The following is an 18,088-nucleotide window of genomic DNA, read 5'->3' as shown; positions in this document are numbered from 1 at the left end:
ATCTTAAGATACATCACTCAGAGAAAAAATTTAATTCATCTATGTTGATAAGATTTTCCATTTCATTATAGGAGAGTTAACCTTATATTATCTAAAGAACAACAATAAATATATTCCCTGCTTAATTACATATATTTTTTTAGTACATCAAGTGGTCATCCTCAGGTTAATTACAAATGCCTTTGACTTTTAATGCTAATTAGTTCTGAGGTAATGAGTTTTTGTACACCTGAATCCCCTTTTCTTGTGCACTGGTGTTTAGATACAACCATATGAATTTTTCATTTTTAGGACTCACAAAAATGTCAATTTCATATGGATCAATCAAATAGACTTTCCCCAAAACACCAGATCCAGATCATGGTTTTTAAGAAAGTTGCTTTCTGTCCCTTCAAAGATGGGACACAATCGACCATGAAAAGAGTATTTCCTATCCCACTTTCTATTTATGCTCATGAATGATCACCTTTTCTTATAATCATATCAAAGTTATGTTTATAACAGGATTTCATTTTATTTTTGTTTTTTACTTTTTAATTGACAAAGACAATTGTATATCTTGATAGCACATACAATGATGCATTGGTATTTATATACATTTTGTAATGGCTAAATCAAGCTAATTAATATATTTGTTTTCTCACATGTTCATCCTGTTTTTTGTGGAGAAAATATTTAAAATAAACTCAGCAATTTTTTCAAGCATTCAGCACATTGTTATATCTATAGTTACCATGTTTCACAGCAGATATCTTGGATTTATTCTTCCTATGTAACAGAAATTTTATATCCCTTGACAATACGTTCCCCCATCCCCACAGCCTCTGAAAGTCACTATTCTACTTTCTGTTTCTGTGAGTTCTGCTTTTTGAGATCCCACAAATGAGATCATGCAGTATTTATCCTTCTGTGCATGATTTATTTTACTTAGGATAATAGCTTCCAGGTTCATCCATGTAGTCACAATGACAGAATTCTCCTCCTTATTAAGATTGCATAGTGTTCTATTATGTACATACACCACATTTTCTTTATCCATTCATGTGCTGATAGACATTTAGGCTGCTCCTGTATCTTGACTATTGTGAATAATTCTGCAAAGAACAGGGAAGAGCAGATAACTTTATGGGAAAGCTGATTTTATTTGCTTTGAGTATATAAACAGAAGGGGAATTACTGGATCATTTAGCAGTTTTTTAAAAAAATTTTTTTGAAGAATCTCCATAGTGGTTTCCATAATAACTATACCGATACCAATTTACATTCCCACAAATAAGAGTAAAAGGTACCTTTTCTCTATGTCCTTACCACAATGTGTTACTTTTGCCTTTTTGGTAATTATCATTCTAATGGAGGTAAGGTGATATCTCACTAATTTGAATATCACTAATGTGATGATTAGTGATATTCAACTTTTTAATATACCTGTTTGACATTTGCACGTCTTCCTTTTAGAAATGACTTTTTAGGTCCTTTATCCATGTTTCAATTAGGTTATTTGTTTTCTTGCTATTGAACTCTTTGGGTTCATTATACATTTTGGATATTAACCTGTTATTAAATAAATGGTTCAAAAAACAGACAAATGGAACAGAGTCAAGAACCCCAAAGTAAATTCCGCATATGTATATACAGCTGATTTTTGGCACAGGTACCAAGAACACGCATGGGGAAAAGAGTCTCTTCAGTAAGTAGTATCAGGAAGACTGGATGGTGACATGTAGAAAATGAAATTAGATCTCTCACCACAAACTGGATCTCTTACCACATAAAAAATCAACTCAAATGGATCAAAGACTCAAATGTTGATCTATAACCATAAACCCACTAGAAGAAAATAAGGAAAAAGTTCCTGACTGTGGTCTGGATAACAAAAGCAAAAATAGATGGAATTTCACTGAATTAAAAAACTTATACGTGGCAAAATAAGAAAAAATTAACAGAGGGAAGAGAGAGGCGTGCAATGAGAGAGAACATTTCTGAATAATATGACTGTGTAGAATGGTATCTGCCTTTAAGGACAGTCTTATTTTGCTAAGTGCCTGGTTGTTTCACATGTCTAATTTATGTTTTATAAATACAAATCCACATTTTTTAGTGGAAATATTCTTTGAAGAGATAAATGACAGAGACCATTTACTTTTACACCTGGGGCAGAGGTAATGCCATGGATTTTATGCAAGTCTAGAGATAAATGTAGCATAGAGTCTTGAAAAAGAGAATCTAAAGATATGTGCTAGCCAAGTTGTTTTGGAAAATAGAGAAATTAAGAGAAAAAACTACCCATGCTTGTCCTTTATGAAAGGAAACTTTGTGAAGAGCATTGTTAAGTAGAAAAATGCAAAGAATAGATGGGGGCGGGGAGAGAGAGTGAAAATAGGTGCTCCTGAAGACAGAACCAGCTATTGGCCAGAGCCTGCAAAAGTCTGTGATTTAGGATATGAGGCAGACCAATATGTATTTCCATTTAAGGTCAATTTGTATCAGGGGTGTTATCAGTCAGCCTTTGTACATTTCTGCTCCAAGGCTGGCGTCTACGGTCCCATTGGGCATGCTCAATCAGACCATCCTGATGCTATCCATGCAGACAAAATTCCATGGAGGAATGTATAAAACTACAATTTCTCAATCCATACAAGTTATAAAATTCATATTAGAATTTTAGAGAAAAAAAGGCTGGAGGAATGTCAGGTATCATATCAGAATTCCCAGCGAGCATCAGTAACAAAGAAATCAAGGACTGAATTTAATAGTGTTCTCTGGGGAGCCTTTACCGACCACACATGAAATCATATTGTTAATGTAAAAAATTTTAAAAAGTGTTTTAAAATCTAGATGTATCTGGGTATATAATAGAGAACATCAACATCTGAGATATGAAATAATTTGTGAATTAGTAGTTAATGGATCATTTTGCCTTAACAGTTTTGCAGCATCAATATAAAGGTTTGTTTTGAATAATAGCCCATTACTGTCTTGGTACTTAATTTGTAATAGATAATTGCAGTAAATACTTAGCGTAAAAACTTGTCTAAAGCACACTGTTGTAATAAATATGTTACAGTTAAAACAACTCATTTTGTAATAATTACAGACCACAAAACCTATTATCCATGTTGACCAAAGAGGCAATAATTCTATTTCAACTGAGATTGGCAACAGCTTTGTCGATGCCAATGACTTAAGAAGCCTTATAATGATTCTATCAAACTATTAATTTTATTTCCTCTGATAGATTTTTAAAGACAGAAAGAGATAATATATCAATAATGCAAGCAATTTATAAGAAGATATTTTGGAAAACACTCCTGGTTCAAATAATATATTTCTCCCCTTTGGATGGCTACAGTTTGATTCAATTTTCTATATTGATGTTTAGATGCCTTGCCTAGTATGGTTTACAAGTATATATCCACATGCAGAAGAAAAAAATCATATCTTGAGTAAAGAACAATTTAAAAATCATTCGGATAATTGTTATTTTAATAAAAATTACAGGAGTCACTTAATGTTTGGATAGTGATTCTTAAAAGGCAATAGACAACATATTATGCCTGAATTCAGTTGCAAATAAAATTAACTATTCAATTAAAATATATGCTATCAGTTTTATTCTATTTACCCAATGCTCCTGAGAATTTTTGATATCATCTCTTTTCATTCATTTTAATCCCTGAACTCCTTGCTCCTGTTTTTACCCTCACATCCTCAGAGACTTTGCTTATGTGGTTTCTACTTGGAACTATGCAGGGAAAAAAAAAATAAAAAACAAACAAACAAACCAGACCAGCTCCTTCACTCCTTTCAGGTGTCTGTTCAAATGTCACCTATTTTAATAAGAATGGCTTTTCCCAACTACCCTATAGAAAACAGAAATAACCCATTTCACCATCCAAAACTCCTTTCTCCCCTTACTTGCTTAATTTTTCTCCATAGCACTTAGCATCACTGGCATATCATGTGTCATCTTCTCATCTCTAACAACATGTTGTTGAGTTCACTGTGACAGCCCTAGCATTAGTAATAGGTGATTAAAACAACACATTGTTCAATGTGTAAGCTTCATTAGACCAGTATGGATTACTTTGGACAAAGCAATGCATTATGCACCAAGAATGGATCTAACAAGATTTAAAAATACTTCATATGAAACAAACTTAGAGATTAGTGGAATAAACAGATAATTTTCAATGTCCAAGAACTTACATAAAAATTAAAAATAAAAATTACAGTACACCATCTGAGAACAGAGAAAAGACAGTAATTTGACTTGGATGCTAGGGAGACCTCTACGAAGGATGCAGTATTTGAGTAAAACCTGAAGATGATTCCTACACGAAGATGCAGGTGAAGGCCATCTAGCAACATGAAGACCAACAGCCAAGTTATGGAGATAGGAGAGCATAGAGTCAACATGGAGGACAATCCTTAGCCTGATAAAGGCTGGATAACAGGAAGTAAGCAGGGAATGAGTAGATGACAATTATGGAAATGTCTGTTCTAAGGTCATGTTTCTATTCAGTGATTTTCAACCTCTGTGAATATGAGAATTTTTTAAAACAATGAAATATGATGACATCTGCATGTGATATAAAAGCTATTACAATATCAGTTTTTAAAGATTATTTTTTTGATTGGCACATAATATTTGTACATATTTATGAGGTACACTGTGATGTTTTGATTCATGTACATATTAGGTAGTAGTAGCATCTTCTAAATACATGTTTCCATTAAACATATTTTAGAACTTAAGGTATACCATTTATGTGGGTCAGTGTGTCTATACACATGTGTGTATGCATATGCATATATATTTCTTCATTTTACTGGCAATGATAAACATTCATATGAATTTTAGGGCCCCTTTCAGTAATTCCATGGTCACCCATGGATTAGAAACACATAAACCCACAGATCCACAGCCAATATTCATCAGTGAAAAACCACTAAATATCTTTAAGGCCTCTGTTGTGGGAATATTGAGGGTATGAGATGGAAGAAACCTTAGAAAATATCTTCCCAGCCAATCAGCTAAAGTAGCAGAAGAAAAGATTGCAACCCACAGAGATAATAGGTATTGGCCAAGGTTATAAGTAGAGAATTGGATGTCTAAATTCAGGTTCCCGAAGTGATCTCATCAAGAATTTCTATGATACAATGGGTAAGATGGGTAAGCTCACCCAAACATGTTATTAGCGATCAAAAATGAACATCTGATCCAATTCAGTAAATAAGATGAAATGTTACACACCTAAACCTAGATTTACACTGTTTTCTTTGATGTGGTATGAGGACTGTGGTATTCCAAAAATATTCTGTATTTAATACCACATAGTTTCTACTCTAGTTTTCTTCTAAGTCTGTTTCAAGAACATATTCAATTTTTAAAAGAAAGTATCTCCATGTATTTTGTAAAAGTCAGAAAATGTTTTCTCAAGGTCATCTATCTAAGCATCTCTTGTTTTGCACATAAAATAAATTTTTGAGAATTTAAACATAAATTACACATTCTCATAAAGATCTTTACAATATACACAAAAATGAATATTAAAACAAGAGTAAAAAGTTATTTATACCAATCATGATTCCCAAATCAAATGATTTATAAAAATAGGTATACATGAATTAGACTTCCTTAAAGTGATCTCTACCTGTTTGTCTCCAACAAAATCAATATCTAACATATGCAAAAAATTTTAACACCACTCAACAAATTCTCTAATTAAAAGCCATTATGCAGTCAGGCACAGGTAAGACCTCTTCTCTGAAGGAACACTGAGAGGCTGTCTCTTTTCTACAGCAATTCTCTGAGAAACAAGAAAAGGGGTATTTTCCCCAAATCTCCTCTCCTTCTCTTATATGGATAATTATAAATAACCAATCTACATATGAGTGATGGATGGATTTCAAAAATCCATATGAATTTCCAAAGGCTTAAGTGCAGTTTATACTCTAAATTTTCTGTAGTAAGCATCTTTATTCTCCCTTTCTTCAAACCCCTAACATAGTCATATGCACCTTTCTTCTTCCTTTTCCAGGTGCTCTAGAAGGAAGTTGCATTATTTTTACTAAAGGACATTATATTACATCTTTAGAAAATGAGAAAATTAGAAAGTTGATTTATGTACCATTTCAATTTTAAAGAAAATCACAAGAATACTTTGCTCCCCCACTTCAGTGAGATTTTGTTAAGTGTGCAATTATTGCCTTAATTGGAATACAACTGCCTGAAGGTGAGTTTATGCCTTTTACATGATCAAACACACACATAAAAGACATGATTGAAAATTGGAAATGCCTTGGGTTTTGGTTATTGGATAATTTAGGCATTTTTATATACCCATTGGATAGCAAGCAATTGTAGTACATTCCACTTTCACAAATAATATTAGTGTACGATAGAAATTCATTTAAGGATTCTATTTGCTTTCATTGCTAAGCTTTCTACACTTTAATTTTATTATATTCCTGCTGTCAGATATTTTATATTATTAGAATGTAGAAACAGTTAATTCAACATAACACAGCTCACTGTTACAATTAAACATAAGTAACACATAGTTTTTTTTTAAACTAAACCATTCCAGCACACCCTACTGTGTTCATGCCTGTATAATTATACATCTTCTGAATTGTCTCATGTAATTCACAATTTCTTCCTGCTGTTTAATCGCAGACTTCAGCAAGCACATTTTAGGGGAGAGACTCAGTACAATTTTTCTGTGAATCTTTTATTTGCCATGTGCTTTAAGGCAATGATTACCCACAAGGGGGGAAAAAGATGAGGGGGTGTATAAACGATACAGAAGTAAAGGTGCAAGATGGTTTTCAAGTACGTGCATAATTTAGATTCATTCTTGTAGGAGGAAAATCACAAGAAAATTAATCAGTGATATATTTGTAGACTTCACACCAATCATTTTTATAAGAAAAAAGTAACGGTTGTATGTTGTTTTTTGATCACAAGAAAGAACTGGTATCAAAAAGCAATCAGGCATAGGGAATCAAACTGGCAGCACTACTCCCTCAGAGCTTTCTGTGGTGCATCAAACTTCTTTGAACAAGAAAAAATGTTAGTGTTCAGGTCTTAAGTGAAAACAAACTAAATAATAAGTTATCACAGTAAAAAATTACATTTCCATCATATCTTGGCTTTTTGATAGACTAACAGTTGCTGATAATCTTTCTGTTTTTAAAAACAATAGATAACATCTAAACACATCATAAAGAATAATGAAAAAGCTCGAACTTGGACTATAGAATAAGTTGACATTACCTGTCTGTGACAGTAAATAAAGTCAATGGCAGGCCATTTTGGGTTCAATATGGTAATATTTACTTTACACAAGAGATAAAGTGCTAAAGAGTTGGATGTACCAGAAAAAAAGGTGTGATTGGAAAGCTTTCCATAGGAGGCAAATGGCTTTACCACAGACAGTTTTATTCTAAGACCTGTGCTTAGCTAAATCCTGAAGGTTTTCAGTTCTATAATCGTCTCTGTTGTGGACTTTAGGCCAGAGTAACTGTGCTGCTCCTTCTCAGTAAGAATCAGTTCCTTTGGGGTGGACTGCAGATGACTCTTTTAACCCTTTGAATCTGTACCCGTAGTGAATCATGTTACAAATACGCTCTGGAGCAAGAAGTTTGGCAATGAATATTCTGCTAAACATTCAGCCTGTCATTCACGATTAATTCTTTCCCCTCATTCTGAACTATTTTATTTTCCCCTGAGAGTTGTAATTGAAATTGGATGAATAAATAGAAGTTTTAGGCTAGCATCCCAAGCCTTTCAATAGAATTCCAGGAAAGAAAATCTATCACTCCTAGAAAAGCGAAAAGGAAACTGTCCAGTGATCATGCCTGAATGAAGGATGCTGAGCTGGACTGAAATTGCATTTGATCTGTTTCTCTGTTGATTTTGTAAACCTTTCCAAGGGTTTCCATAGTAACAAGCGAATTAGCCCCTCTCCCCTCAACATCTTTCAAGCATGTTACAGGGATAAAGAGAAAGGTTAGGGTAGAAAGAGCTATAAAATCTTTTCTACTACCAGGATGTATCTGAAAAAGTCATGATTAGTCTTTTAAGAAATCAAGTATGTTTACCACCACAATCATATGAAAAAGTTGGGTCAGAATCTACTTACATCTCTGATGTCTGCGTTTGCTCCTGTACATGGTCATTCTGAAAAAAATAAATCCGACTTTCTAAGAAGTAATTGGTTTGACCACGGAGACAAAGAGAAGGGTTGTGCTCCTGCTTTGCAGTAAGACTGTTGCTCACTGACAGAAGGTAACCAGCAATCACACAGTGAAAGCCAGGGTAATACCATTCTCATAAAATTACAGGGGAGATGCTATAGCCTGTAACTACTCTATCCAATGCAAATCTTTTAGAGAAAATTGTATTTTTTAAAAATCTCTTTCTAACTGATATCAGTTAAGTTCTCTAGTAAAATCTGCACTATTTAAAGTACTGTGCTTTAAGTAGTGTTGAATTAAGAATAGATTCATATGCTTATTAGCAAGAATAGTAAAACAATATATAAATATAAAAACCCTTGTTTGGTATTTACAAACATTACAGGCTTTCGTTTGGGTTTATTTATCTTTTAGCCCCTCTAGAATATTGAGATTTGTATTTTATTCTGAAACTGCTAAATTCTCCTTCTCTGAGCCCCCTTTGCACTTTGTATATTCAATTACTGAAGCAATTATCACTTTTAGTTTTGTCTATTTCCTCAAATAGACTTTACTTCTTAGGCAAAGTAGGTATTGCATGTTTTCACATTTGCATTCCCACTACCTAACATTGAAGGGGAACATGATAGGGTCTCAGGCTCAGTAAGCGTCCACTATGTGCTAGACATTCTGCTCCTTCTTGCTTTTCCAGAAACTTCTTCCCACCTCATCCCCTGCAGCCTCATTTTAGACATCTAGAAATTGCTCTCCTTTTACCACATTTGGCATATACCCTTATCTGAACATGTTTCCCACTGTCACCTCTGGTGGACAGGGTGGGGTCCTGACTTCACGGGTATTTATTATATCTCTGCTCAAAGAGCAACACCTGGAACCCAGCAAAAGCTCAGGATACTCAAAAATGTATGGCTTAAAAATGTCTTTTATGTGCTAATTATGTTGTCTAAAATCACTTCCTGATTATGTATTAGGTTTTACTTTCCAGCTAAACTAGCAGACATTTTCAACTGTTAGAATTCATTTTTTTTAAGTGTGAACAAACCCAGGATACCTACTGATAGCTGGATGTGTCATCTCTGTGACCCTTCTTAATAGAAAGATTATTCAGTTTAAAGAATATTTTTATACTTTAATAATTACTATATTTCATAATCACAGATATCAAGAATGATACCCAATAAATTTTGGGCAGTCTGTATTCTTCCAGGATCCTTGATTTTTGATTAGCTATTCTCTTCAGTAAGACTTCAAAGACTTCTATCATTATTTCTTATTTAAGGATACAGTAGGTATCTATATTTTCTCCAAATACTTTAGAAGGATTTTCCTTGTGTTTTCTTTTATACGGAGCTTAATGTATTTTAGTAGGTCTTTCTGATTTACAAAAAAAGTAATTAACATCCCATAAACTCTTATCTGCTCAATTTTTTTCTCATAACCCTTAATGACCACCTGAAATAGTCTACACATATCTGTTTTTGGTATCTTTGCCTATAAGAATATATGACTCCATAGCACAGAACTTTGCTTTCTTTAGCAATATATATCTAGAGTTCAGATCAGTGCATGGTACAAAGTAGGACCTCAGTAAATACTTGAAGAATATGAATTTTAATGAATAATTTAAAAATGCAATTAATAAATTATTTTTGATTAATTCAGTCAATAACCAAATATGTGTTTATTGACTGAAATTACTTTCTTACCACAAGTCCTTGTCATTTCAATCTGTTTTCTTGTTCCAAGGTTAATTTGAATGAGTTCTTTGATTTAAGTGAAATTATATATACTAACTGGGGTGAAGATGTATTTTATTTTTTTAAGGAGAGCGAGAGAATGAGAGAGAGAGAGAAAGAGAGAGAGAGAGAGAGAGAGAGAGAGAGAGAGAGAGAGAGAATATGAATCATTTTTGTAGACTACTCAACACAATGCCTTTATTTTTATGTGGTGCTGAGAATCGAACCCGGGTCCCACCAGTCCCAGTGGTGCTCAGCGTTCTACCGATGAACCACAATCCCAGCCCAAGATGTATTTTAAATTCACTGAAACAAAGTTATAGCCAATCAACAATGTATCCTTTAGAAAAGTTATTTGTTATTTCTTGGACAAGATACCATCATAAAATTATCAAACCAAAAAAACTGTTGCAATCTAACAACAATAAAACAGAATTTCTCTGACATATGATGTGAATAAATATGGTATTGATGATTATTAGGAAGTAACAGTTCGATGACATAATGACACAGATTGCCATTAATTTTAGCATTGTTACATGATTATATACAATAAAATTTGTAAATTTTCTCTTTTCATGTTATTAGTTCTCCATTATCTGTAATCAATATAAATCTGAGCAATTTTAATGAACATCATGTAACACAACTTCTTTCCCATACTTCTTTCACATATATAACAACTCCCAGCCCTACCCATCACCACATACACACAGATGCATGTCAAATAGCCTGGCTCATCTATGTTTGAGCCTTTTTCTAGGGTTGACTTTCTCAGGCTCCATAAAAGGATTTCTATCTTATGAATCCTTTATTACATTTCTTTTCTCACCTCAGGGCATATACAGCATCTCCTCCTGAACCTTGTATCTGGGGCTAATGGCTTAAATCCTGGAAAACTTTAGGTCAGCAAAATTTAGGACCTCAAATATACCTGGTGAATAATGGTCAAGTTCGTGGGAAGCAGCTGCAGTACAGTAGGCAGGTGAGAGGCAGGCAGAGGCAGTGGCTGAGGAAGAAGAGAGGCCTTGGGAAAAATGGAATGTGGGAACACTTCTGTCAGAAGAGTGCAGAGGAAAAAGTACCTAAGTGTTAGAAAGATCCGTTGAAGAGAGGGGACATATTCAGGTACCCTGGTCTTCTTCCTTCCTATTCTCTTCAACAATCCTGAGTGGGCTAGAGTATTTTGCCTTCAAAATCAGCTTTATGCTTCTAATATTAAAGGCCAAAAGAAGACTTACTCATTTAACAAAGTGCCTCTTTCATTATCTATTCCTTGCAATCTGGGTTTCCTTCAATAAAATTCATCTTTGTATTTCACACTTAAAATTCAGTGTTGATAAACTGGGAAGAATGAATTCTCATATAAAATCAAATGACTGTATTAGTCCTTTTTTGTTTGAAGGAACCAGTTAGCAATAATAACACCTGGTCTTTTAATAGTTACAGAATAACATGTAGAAAAAAAAGTAAGGAAGGGAGGAATTAGAAGATTAAGTTGTGTGTGTACGTGTGTGTGTGTGCGCAGCAGAAAAATGACTATGCATGCAGATCTGTGCTAAATATACATCATTATCACATAACCTTCCAAACAATTCTGTTACTTAGGTGTTCCTATTTTAGGTTTAGATATGGGGAAACTTTGGCCAAATGAGGACAAAGTACAACTTTTGGTCAGAGAGATTGCGTGACTTACAAAGTTCTTGAGAACACTTTATTGAAACTAGACCAATATGATTTTAGAACTGAAGTAAGTCAGTGTTCCAGGTAACTTCTGAGGGACTTCACAGTGTCACTGGTAATGTACTGAAATCAAGGAAATCATGTTTGGTGAAAGTCAACACAGGAGTAAATGCTGTGTGGTTTAATAACCCCTAACATTGGGAGCATGTCCATCAGGTGCTAGACTCTTCTAAGTTGTTTATGCTCTATCTCCTTAGACACAGAAAACAATACTATGATGCATGTATGTGTCCATGCGTCGTCATCCTTATCATCTTCATTTATGTTTCAGTAAAGTGAGCCTGAGGTGTTACGTGTTTACAGTGAAGTCTCACAGAGAGAAAGATGCTCTGCTTCAAGTTGGGCTGATCTTTCTCCAGAGCCAGGTCAATAAAACATAGCACCTAAGGTTGAAGGGCTACTTCCAGAAGTTGTGTAAGGAACAGGAGATGAGACCTCACAAAGATCATACTCAATAATAACTAGCCATGCTAACTTGTCTTTTGGGAGGGGTAACTATAATTCACTGCAGGGGTTTTGGCTTCCCAGTAAGGACTTTCATATTCTGAATCAAAGCTGACTGATTGGAAAACAGATCAGCTCAGCTCTAAAGGAACCGTAACTTTCCTCATACATGTGTCCTTATTTGCTACTCCTCCCCACGCCCCAGCCCTCAACCTTAATTCAAATAAAACAGCAAACAAATATTTCCAGAACACCCAAACTATCAAATTATTAGCCAATCCAGAGTTCTGGCATCCTTATCCAGTATTAAAATTAACTTTAAGGATCTTGTCAAGATACAGTCTATACAGAGTATGGAAATATCAAACTTGAACTGTGTGATGCCTGCATTTCAGGAAACTGCTAGAATAATGAATAATTAAAGCTAAAACGGTATTGCAGTTACACTGCCCTAATTCCTCATTTGCAAATAGATGTCTGGTACACAACAGATGTCTCTTACAAGTGTGCCACTGAGGGGAAATGGAAGGGAACTTCGACGGATGACCTCAAGCAACTTGTACCAGGGACTTCCAGCAGGGACTCAAACTGGGGACTCCCTCAAATTAGCCCAAAGATTTTCTCTTAGGACATACTCTCTTGAAAACTATTTATTTAACTGATTTGAATGTCATCTGAACTGTTCTTTGGTCAGTTTTTCTCAAGTTTGGACAGTTACCTACAATGAATCTTTCTCATATGTCGTTCTTACCACTCAACACTAGGATGCACAGGTGTGAACCTTCTCTAACCTCTTCCTCGTCATCTTTCCTTGTGGGAACCCTGCCGGTTTTCTTCCCACACAGGAATGTGTCCTTCTTTATTAAAGTATCTCCTTGCCAGTAAAATTCCCATAAATTCTTGATATCAACCTCTAGTCGTTTAAGGGATAACAAAGAATTTTCAGCCCTGGCACAATCATTAAACCCAACTTTTCAACAATCTACACACACACACACACACACACACACAATTTCTCCACATATTTATATTAAGTTCTTGCCTTCTTGCCAAATGAGCTAGAATTGAACCCACATCTATTCACACAAAGTCAAGTGCCTCTTATTAGTAGTAATCTAAAAATAGACTAAATATTCATTGCCTATAATATCCTATTATAGTAATTAGGATAGGCTTCTTGTCATTTCAACTGGCATCTCATTTTACTTTATTAATTCTCTATATTTATTATTGTTCTTTTTTGAATTGGAGGAAATATACAGCTTTCTTATGTTGGCTTAAGTTGGAGGAAAATAATAATTTTCAGAATAATGCTTTTTTATCCTTCATTATTGTTGAAAGTGAAATAAGAAAACAAATCAATTCTTTACTCATTGGTTTGGTTCATTAAATTTTTAAAAATGTATCTGGAAAAGGTTTTCTTTCATTTTTTAAAAAAAACAACACTATAATTGGATTTAATTATTAAGTCTTTATTCATTTCCTGGAATTTCTCCAGTTCCTTTTGCTCTCATATCAAAGAAGTCTTTGCAATTATTAAGTTTTTGAAATATTTAGTACTTACAAATATTAAACAAAACTAAAATGTTTCTCCTTTATAGTTCATGTTACAATTGATCTTATTTTCACTGAATCTCCTTAGAGGTAATTGTTTTAATTATTCTCTCTTTTGTTGCTTTTCCTTTATATGGTTTTCATTCAATCTTAATTTGAGTCTCATCTTTCTTTTTTAAGCCTAAATTCGATTATTTAAACAGCTATATTTTCTTAGTGGTCTTGTTTTTCCCTTTTATATTTGGATGAATTTACTGTGTTTTAAGGACAGTGGAATTCTATCCTTTTTTTTGCTACTGGGGATGAACCCAGGGGCCTTTTACCACTGAGTCACACCTGAGTCCATTTTGTTTTTTATTTTGAGACAGGGTCTTGCTAACTAGCTAAGGTTGGCCTTGCACTTTGCATCCTCTGGTTCAGCCTCCCACACTGTTGGAATTACAGGTGTGTGTCACTGAGTCTGACTGGAATTCAGTCCTTTTTAAGGGGTCTAAAATGGTTAGTGGTTATTTAAAAAAAGCTTGAAAAAGTAGATTAAGCATATACAATTAATCTTGGATTTCCTAAAGAGTACATTTAAAATTATGCGGGTGGAGTGATGGGGCACACCTATAATCCCAAAGAGTAGGGAGGCTGAAGCCGAATTGTAGATTTGAGGCCAATCTCAGCAACTTTTCGAGAGAGTGTCTCAAAAAAAACCCAACGGGCTGGGGATGTGGCTCAGTGGTACAGCACCCTGGATTTGATTCCCAGTAACCCCAACAGAAGAAGAAAGGAAGAGAAGGAAGAGGAGGAGGAGGAGAAGAAGAAAATTACTTGTGTTTTTGTGAACAGTTTATATCTCTTAAATATATTTGTAACAAATGTTGGCTAAGTTCTACTTATGTAAAATCATCCTAGACCCAAAGAAGCAAAATCACCCTTAAGTCCCTGATAGCCACATGAAAGGTACTATTGTCTGTAACAATTATCTCACAGACATGCAAACACAATGAGAGTTCACTGGGGTTGTGTTTCTATGGTACGAATAATTGTGACCCCCAAATTCATAGGTTGAAGCCTTCCTTATCCCCAATGTGATGGTATTTGGAGGTGGGGCTTTTGAGAAGTGATTAAGTCAGGAGGGTGGAAGCTTCACAGGTGTGATCAGTGCTTTATTAAAGAGACCTGGAGCGACCCCGTGCCCTTTCTACTATGGAAGGACATGGCAAGAAGTTGCCTTTTATGATTGCCAAAGCAGTCCTTAACAAGCCACTGAATCTGCCAGGGTCTTAATTTTGGGCTTCCTAGCCTCTAGAACTCTTAGAAATAAATTTCTATTGTTTATAAGTCACTCTGTCTATGGTATTTTGCTATATTAGTCAAGTGGACTAGATGGGCATAATGTATAGGATTTGCTACCTGCAGACATTTGGTTTATGAAGAATACTTCCTCAGTATCCCACAACTGCAATCTTCATGTCATAGGATTAAGGATAAATGTATATAAAATAATGGTGAGAAATTAAAAGACCCTTGACAGTATATTAGTTTCTATGGATTATGAAAATTATGTGTAGAATTTTACTGTAATAGAATTTATGGAATAAAATACATAGACTGTATTATCATCCATCTATCCATCCACCCATCATCTACCTGTCTCCTGTCTTAAAAGCCACACAGAGGTGTGTTGCAGAGCTACACTAATAGAATAGTGTTTCAGAGTTTGAGTCATAATCAGTGGTCAGATAAAAGCTGAAGAAGACTCTTAGCAAAGATTCAGGACGATGATGGTGACCAGCAAGTGGCTCCCAAGACAGATGAAGACAGACTGTAGCAAACCTTTGCGGAGACATAAGGATTTGAGGACCCCATTACACACATTGTTGATTCCCCAAAGTTCACCCTCCCCTCCTTTTTTTGGGCTCATTCTTAATCAAAATATTTCCCCAAACCTACATTGACAATTTGTTTCTAGACTCCAAACTAGAGCATCTGGTTTCATTTTTCCTGTTTTATTATTCTTTTTTCCTTGTGCCACTGTCAGATTAAACCAACTGTGGATCAAAAATATTTGAAAAACAATCGTGTACAGATATTTTATTGTCATTAATCCCTAAACAATATAGAAAAACAGTCATTTATATAGCATTTACATTGTATTGAATATTATAAGTAATCAAAGGATGATTTAAAATATACTGGAGATGTGTGTAGGCTGTATGTCAATACCACTGCATTTTATATGAAGGGACTCTATCATCCCAGATTTTCCTATACATAGGGGGATCTTGATTCAATCTCTTGTGGATACCAAGAGACACCTGAACATGAAATTCTACCTTTTTACGTAAATGTGCTAGTGGAGCATGAACAGGGGCAGGTCACCCAGCTAAGAAATATGTGACAGTGAAAAGAATAAACTATAGGATTTAGTGCTCTCTACAGTAAGATGCCTTGCATTTTCTGGATTAACGAGTGTATGTAATTCTTGTTGGGATCCTATATTAAATATCATCATAATTGTCTTTAGAGTCCACCAATGTTAGCTTTCATAATATAAGCAAGATTAAATACATATGAGGTATTTAATTAAAATAGTTCACTGATTAATTATAGAAGCTGAATGGAATCATAAGCCTGGAGTGTTTACTCTGTGTTGGGGATCTTATTTATGTTACTTTAATTTAAAACAGCCAAGTGAGGTAGGAGTCATTATCTCATTTTACAGATAACAGAACCGAGGCTCAAGTGTCAAGTTTGCAAAGCTGGTGAGAAGCAGTGTTTGTTAGTGTAAGTTTGTGAACTACGAAAGTCATATTTAACTCATAAAACCACTATCTCATGTACTGAACAAGTAAATGTCCATGAAACCAGATTTAGAAAACAGAGAAGAGAAATATTGTTTAGGGTTTTACTTCCATTTGAATTTCTGAGGTTACTATCATTATTTGGACAAACCTGATTTTTCCAGTGAAGAAAATGGGAGAATAATCTTGATATATGGAATGTATTTTGATAGTCACCTACCCCTTTTGTATGAAAAATTCTAGAGGGGCACATATTGCTATTCTAAAGACAGGCAAGGAATGCTAGAATTAGAGTCCAACCAATGCATAAAGCTATTGGAATTATGTATCTAAACCAACCTAAGGTCCAGGATATTCTTGGAAAATGTTCTTTAGGGAAAAAAATCAAGTAGGTTAGAATGACCTGGAGGAATTTGCCAATTAAAAATAGATAAAACTATGTCATAAACACATCCACACACATAAACATATATGATCTGGAAAATATTGGGCTAGACATTAAGATGATTTGATCCAGGTTTAAAAATATAGTGCTTAAAATGACACAGACTAAGATTTGTGATGGTTTATGGATTTATAAAAAATACTAGCTAAATATCAATTTCTATTTATGGATCATATATACTTTTGTTTCTAATGATAATGTCAAAATTTTTGCTACAAAATTCTTCATCAATTTCAATGTTAAATGTGCATGAAATATCTTAAGTATATATTAATATAATTCATTTCAGTCTGTCTACAAAACTAGTATGCACAGCAGTCCTGTCCTCCTAATTCCTTTTCTATTCATATTTAGTTATAATTATCACATTGATGAGCTACTTCAGCCTGCTGAGTTGAATAGAATGAATTTTCAGGTATAATTTAGTATTACATAGCCCAAGGGTATTTCAGGCATCCATCTCCAATTTTAGTTTTGTGTGTATTTGTGTCTGCTAAAGGGCTCAGAAGCACCTGGATATTCTTTGACCTCACATATGAGTTTCAAAGACAACTATTTGAATAAACTCTGCATTTGCTATTACCAGCACAGCAGTATGTGAACAGTAAATATGTAAATGAAATTCAAGTTTCTCTTACCATTATAAAAGCCAGTTTTAGATGTTTACTTAAACGTCCTTGGATACAGAAACAGGAACTACAGAGGGAAAAAAGAGTCTCAATTTTTATTTTCAAAACTGTCTCCTTTAGTTTCGTGAACACGAAATCTCACGTTATCTTTAAATCACTCCTTGGATAGCGTTAGAAAGTGCACCTGGCCAGCCCAGTAAATGAGTCATTAAGGGGCTTACAACATATGAACACAAGTGTAGCATGTCACAAGGTGATTATTCAATTTTCAAAATGTCTGGTTCCCAATTTGTACAAACATTTTGAAGAAACATTTGTTAAAAAAATCATGTAAGAAAGAAAGAACCAGAATTTCAGCTTGTAGCTTCCTGATCTTAATTCAATGAGAAAAACATTGTTTCACTGTTGATGTTTTCTAAGGTTGATGATGAATTTTTTCAGCAGCATACCTATGTCCCTACCTGGATCAGATTCACCTGATTTTTTTGTTATAAAATTCAGGATTGCAACATGAACCCTCATTAAAATTAAATCAACTTTTTT

At 34.3% G+C, this 18,088-nt stretch overlaps 1 protein-coding gene across 14 annotated transcripts in view; it reads right to left on the bottom strand.

The window, feature by feature from the left end:
• Ralyl (RALY RNA binding protein like) overlaps positions 1-18,088 on the bottom strand; it is a 650,608-nt gene that overhangs the window by 192,428 nt on the left and 440,092 nt on the right. The window contains exon 1 of one of the 14 annotated variants that reach the window (XM_048782755.1): positions 8,148-8,377. The exons of the other annotated variants lie outside the window; for them this stretch is intronic. Coding sequence (XP_048638712.1) covers positions 8,148-8,184 — 37 coding nt within the window. The 5' untranslated portion in view covers positions 8,185-8,377. Of the gene's footprint in view, positions 1-8,147; positions 8,378-18,088 lie in introns of those variants that run through there. 14 annotated transcript variants of the gene reach the window in all.

The sequence above is a fragment of the Marmota marmota genome, unplaced genomic scaffold (genome assembly GCF_001458135.2).
Source record: "Marmota marmota marmota unplaced genomic scaffold, marMar, whole genome shotgun sequence".
NCBI lineage: Eukaryota > Metazoa > Chordata > Mammalia > Rodentia > Sciuridae > Marmota > Marmota marmota.
Note: the sequence above shows the minus strand (reverse complement) of the source record. Positions and strands in the feature narration are given on the sequence as shown.